The 6011-nt window shown below is 31.8% G+C and overlaps 1 protein-coding gene across 1 annotated transcript; it reads right to left on the bottom strand.

Annotated features, from left to right (window-relative positions):
* Positions 1 to 1558: 1558 nt before the first annotated feature.
* LOC139893579 (WAT1-related protein At2g39510-like) lies at positions 1559 to 5188 on the bottom strand. Its single transcript, XM_071876749.1, has 7 exons — positions 4915 to 5188; positions 4784 to 4846; positions 4507 to 4623; positions 3974 to 4217; positions 3091 to 3252; positions 2041 to 2192; positions 1559 to 1803 (listed from the first exon to the last, which is right to left on the bottom strand). The coding sequence occupies exons 1-7, from the start codon at positions 5112 to 5114 to the stop codon at positions 1644 to 1646; spliced, it is 1098 nt and encodes a 365-aa protein (XP_071732850.1). The 5' UTR covers positions 5115 to 5188; the 3' UTR covers positions 1559 to 1643.
* Positions 5189 to 6011: the final 823 nt, after the last annotated feature.

The following is a 6011-nucleotide window of genomic DNA, read 5'->3' as shown; positions in this document are numbered from 1 at the left end:
CCCACTAATCACGTACTTCACTGTTTTACCAAGCCAAAGCTCCAACAACCTAAAACTAACAATGTATCTGTAATATCTAATAAATTTCTATAATAATAATGGATGTCGTAAATAAGAATTATTTAAGCTTAAAAAAAATTTTAAATAGAAAAAAATTTAAGCGCTCATGATACTGTCACTAAAAAAATTAATTATATTTAATATAAATATTGACATGTTAATTGTATAATATATGAAACATTATGTACAACCTTATAGTAAAATCAGAGACGTCTTTGGGCATAGGCAACATAGGCAACCGCCTAGGGCCCAAAAATTAGAAGGGCTCAAAATTTTTAATATATATACAATTGTCGAATAGTTAAGTAAATTAAATAAAATATTTGATAATAAAAAATTTTGTTACGGCTGTCTTGAAAATATTTTCGTATTGAAAATTTAACGTGTATAAGGGTCCATTTTTATTTTCGTCTAGGGTCTCTAAATTGTAGAGACGGCCTTGGGTAAAACACCCCCATAACCATATATTAATATGTAAAATATTTGAAACATTATGTACTACCTTATAATAAAACACTCTCATGATCATATGTACAAACTTTACAACAAAATGTACAATTTTTTTACAAAACACCCTATGAATACATGTACAAATTTTAAAGCATATTGTACAACTTTTATATAATAATTATATTTTAATTTTTGAAAAAATTTCAAGAGGAATTTGTTATGGGATGTAATCTTCATACACCATTTTTTAAATCATATACACCTAATTACCTATTATACCCTTAAGTATAATTACAATAATTATATAAGTTCAACTCCCTATATTAATCTAGGGGCATAAGTTTATGAGAAAAAAATGTTTATGGATCAAAAAGTAGTGTGTGAGAATCACCTTCCGTTTATTATTACTAATAATTATTATTAAAATATAAATACTCAATTTTTAAAACAAACTTTATTATTGTAATTATAATTATGATTATTATAATTATAATTATATTTACAATTATAATTATGTAACCATTATATTATTATTATTATTATTATTATTATTCAAATATGAATTCTTTTTATGGGATTAAATACGTTACATTTTTACGGGATTAAATACGTTACATATGTATGTGAAATACATGTCTCAATAAAATGTTGTAATTAGGGCTTTTATAACAAGGAAAATAGTAATTTGATGAAAATTGAAAGAGGGTGGTGGGAGAATAAATGTAGTTCATTTATTCTGACCAAATTATTAAGTATATCAATATGTTTGTAAAAATAAAGACAAGTTTCTTAGTCGGAATCCTTGGTTACACGGTTCATGAAACTAAATGACTTTAGTATTTACATTCACTTAATACCTAAAACATATCATTAAACTGTTTCGTTTAAACAAATCCATAATTTCACGGGTCATTTCAATAGTATTTACTAGAAGTCTAAAACCAACACTTATTTTATCATAACTAAAACTTATGATTAATAAAACTGATTAATCATAACATGATATTGTTTTTAATTTACAACAATGAAAAAAAGTTTAATACGACTGCAAAAAAATAACTTAGTATCTGTAAGTAGTATACACAATTGAACAACATATACTCCGTAAATGATAAAGAAATACAACCAAGTCCTTAAACAGATTCAAGATCACTAGATGCTTTTACACAAGATTCATCAGCATCATTCTGTAATTGATCTTGTGTTGTCTTGTGATCCTGTTGGTTTTGGTCCTTGCTCTTACCCCATATCACCAGATATAGCCCAACAACGATAACTATCGCTCCAAGAACGCTAAAACAGATCAGTTGAAGATAATTTAGGAAAACAAAGTTCATTCATTCGAATAATTATTGTCTTCCAGCCCTAATCTTCTTAAGATATTGCTTTTAGCTTTATGTACACATAATTTAACTTCTGTATTCTGAACTGCTTTATGTATATTATTTCGTTTTGTGATACATTTTTATTCAATGAGGGCGCAGATAAAGTTAGACAAGAAACAAGTGGAGATTGAGAAATGTATAGTACCTTCCTAAGTTCAAATTTTCGGCTAGGACCATAGACCCCAAAATGGCGATAATTACCATCCCGAGAGGGTTGAAAGCTGTCACAAAAACCGGTCCTCTTTCTTGCATTACTAGTCCTGAAATGTAGTATGCGCATCCAGAACACACTATTCCCTGCATCAATTCATTATATAATCATTTGAACCATTTAAAGATTCAAATCCTTTGAACTATTAATTAATTATTAATTATTATTAATTATTAATTAATTATTATTATTAATTATTAATTAACCTTTAATTAACCTTAACCTTTACTACTACTACATACTAAAACCCATGACTTTTTGTGTCGTTTGACACTTAACCCAGTCAATAAACTGGTCAAAACGTCATTGACCAAAACTTACACTCAAAAACTTCAAAACTCCCCCCTTAACTATAAACAGCTTACAAAAACTACCCCAAACTCTAGGGATGTAAACTGTCAATTTTCTAAATTAAAATACAAACTCCTACCAACCCCTTCGACAGTCCGTATCTTCCTCCTCGAGCCGAGTTAAATTTCACCAATCATACCGTTAAACTCGAAATAATTTTGCGAACAAAACGAAACTAGGACCGTTCGAAACGGACACTTTTTAAAAAATGCTAAACACAACGACAGCCCGTATCTTCCCGCTCGCCGCGAATTAAATTTTTCCGACAACAGTGTCTTACTCGAAATAATTTTATGAACAAAACGATAAAAGTACGTTCGAAACGGACATTTTTTTAAAAAACGCTAAACACTAGGACAAGCCGTATCTTTCTGCTCGTCGCGAGTTAAATTTTTTTCACAGCACCGTTAGACTCGAAATAATTTTTCCAACAAAACGAAACTAACTACGTTCAAACCTGACCAAGAGCCCGCGCGATGGACCCAGACTAGTTCTAAAGATTATGGATGAATTGAATGTCAATATGATTTGTGGCAATGAACAAAAATTAAATTAAAATAGATCTAACGATCTAATATTGATACAGCTGATAACTAGTATGGAATCGATACAAGTATAGTTATTGTTGCTTACACTGTAAAGTGCAGCAAATAGTTTGACGTCCCAATTAAGCGACCAGATCGAGACGTTCCCCTTCTCAGCGACAAGCGCTAGTACTGACGCTTCCAATGATCCCATCATACATACGAGCGTTGTCAGAGAAACCGCAGCCGGATATGACTTCAATGTCAGTGCCTTTTTTTTTTACCATCAAACAATCAAAATAAAAAACATTTTTGCTACCAAAACTAGGTGCAGTACCTTCTTCAAGAAATTTATCACAATAATTATCAATGACCACGTTTCGAAATGATAAACGTATGTCAATACCGAACTTAAAAAACATTCAGCTAATCACTGTTAACAGGGGCAGATGCAGCGTAGAGCAACTGGTCAACCGCCCCCGAAGACCGAATTTTTTTTAATGTATTTATATGTTAAAGCTCAACATCGTAAGTTATTATATTCACTACAAAATAAAAAGTTTCATTTTTTGACGCTTTCTTTATTTTTGACACTTTAAAACGTGAATAATTTGACATGTTTTTGACACTTATAAGTATTATTACAAAATTTGTAACACTTGAAAGCTTCAAAAAAGGAAACCAATGACACTTAAAAATGTCAAAAAGTTAATAACACTTAAGAATTTTGGCGTAACATTTTTTCACACATCAAAGTCTTTGACGCCATATTTTCCACGCTTCCAACTTATATTCACACTTATAAGTGTGAAAAACTCATTCAAAAAGTGTCAAACACTATTAGGATAGTTGTAGTTATTTTTTAACATTTTGCCCCGTCAAAAAAAAAAAAAAAAAAAAAAAAATTTCCTGAACCGGTCATTGACACCTAGCGTTCGAGGTCTTGAAATTCATAAATGATAACCATATATACAGAGTGAAATTTATCTTGCTTGGACTATGACAAAGCTTGCCCAAGAAAAGCAACCAGCAGTAATCATGAGAGATCCCTTAATCTGATCATGAGAACTTTTCGTGTTAACCGAAGATTGTTGATGAAGCGTATGCTGATGTGTCCATGGAAATTGGATCACGGGCCCCGTTACTAGTGTCATTATCATCGCTCCCCCAACCGTCACTAATGTCCCTATGATCTTCCCTTGGCTATGTAAACTCTTCATCTTCACCTTCTCAAGTCTACAAAAACAAACAAGCCCAGGCCATTTGTTACTTTAAATCTTGCCTCTAAAAAAATTTTGTTACTTTGAAGAACCAATGATAATTTCCAATTTAAGAGACCCCAACAATAGTTGACAAAAACAGTTACACGTAGACGTAGTAAACTGCCTGACTAATTTTTTTTTTCTTTTTTTTTTTTTTTGAGCAACAAACACACTTTTTCTGTTCACAACACATGAGTTAACGTGATATCGCTAGGCCGGAAGCCCTTTAGTACCTAACTAATTAGTGAACAAGAATTGAATACCTGAATATCCAAGCCATAACAAAAGTAATGGCAGGAACGATGTTACACATAGCCGTTGCAAAGGTTGCCGTTGTTAAATTCATTCCAGAATAGTACAAATTCTGGTCTATCACAGGCCTATTGTACAATATCAACCGTTATTCGACAATTAAATACGCTTAAAAAATACTCTGTAGCAATTAAGACTTGAAAATTAATAAAAAAGACATGCTACAATTTACAAGAATGAAGATTTTTCATTGTTTTGCAAAAAGTATATAAATTATAGAATACATACTCTAGTAGTCCCAGAACCATAATCTTGATGAAGATGGAAATAGTCATTTTTGGCCTAACTTTCCTGTTTGGGTCAAAAAAGCAAAGATAAAAAAAATGATGACATACAAGAAGTAACATGAAAGATCATACCTTTCAAAGAAGAAAGCAAAAGGAGCAAAACAGAGAGCTGCAAACGCGTTACGATAAACAGCAAAAGTGTAATGATTTAAGCCTTTGTTTAGTGCAGACTTAACCACTAATCCGTTAACCGCATATGAAGTCTGCAAGAAAATCATGAAAATGAAAGGCTTGGTACGAACATACACCCGCTTAATCCACTCTTTAGACATGCTTCTGAATTTTCGAGTTATGTATCTGTGACTACAGAGTGGCTTCTGGTGGTATATATACTAATACAGTTGAAAAGTAGTCTTCTTGGATGCATGCGTTTTGGATTTTTTCTAATTTATGTCAGAAATTTTAGCTATAAGAATCTTGGAGATGAGTAACTTATAATAGTAGATATAAATAAGTAATACAGCTTATCAAGTTAGTAAAAAAGAACAAATATATATAGCATAATACGTAATAAATTAAAATGGTAGATATAAGTTAAAACAAGCTAGCTACGGAGTACTATGTTTGTATATATGTTCTTGGCTACTAATTACTCTATCGCCAATTAGTTTTTGACAAAAACTCAGCCGGAGTTATATGTTAAACATGTAAATTATTGGTCCTAGTGGAGGAAGGATTAAGTTGGACTCTAAGTTGTTTGCTTGTTAAAATCAATTAGTGATGCGTTTACCTCAAAGATTATTCCTTTTGAAGTAATTAGGTACATCACTTTAGTAATGAGAATTTGTGAGTATTTCCACTTAGACTTTTACTATAATAAGTGATTATCAGTAGATACACTTAAGCTGCATTGTTTGGTCATCACAACAACTCAGCGCATTCTCACTAACTTGATGGGTAAACCCTCAAAAGGATCATTAGATATGGTTTCCCAACCATATCCATTTAGCTGAGTGGTTACAGCTCTTTCATTGATGTTCGAGAGGTTTCGAGTTGAAGCCTCAAGTGAGGATTTCATAATGCAATTTACTTTGCAATTAGTTATGGAGTCCTCTGGGAGTTTCTTGCAAATGGTGGGTTCTGCCCAAACCTAGCAAGGTTCCCTCAGAGGGTTTTTCTTCGGTGCAATATCCTGAGTTTTCTCCTAACGAGTGTAGGAAGTGAGCATG

The sequence above is a fragment of the Rutidosis leptorrhynchoides genome, chromosome 2 (assembly GCF_046630445.1).
Source record: "Rutidosis leptorrhynchoides isolate AG116_Rl617_1_P2 chromosome 2, CSIRO_AGI_Rlap_v1, whole genome shotgun sequence".
NCBI classification, from domain to species: Eukaryota; Viridiplantae; Streptophyta; class Magnoliopsida; order Asterales; family Asteraceae; genus Rutidosis; species Rutidosis leptorrhynchoides.
This window is presented reverse-complemented; position numbering and strand designations above follow the sequence as displayed.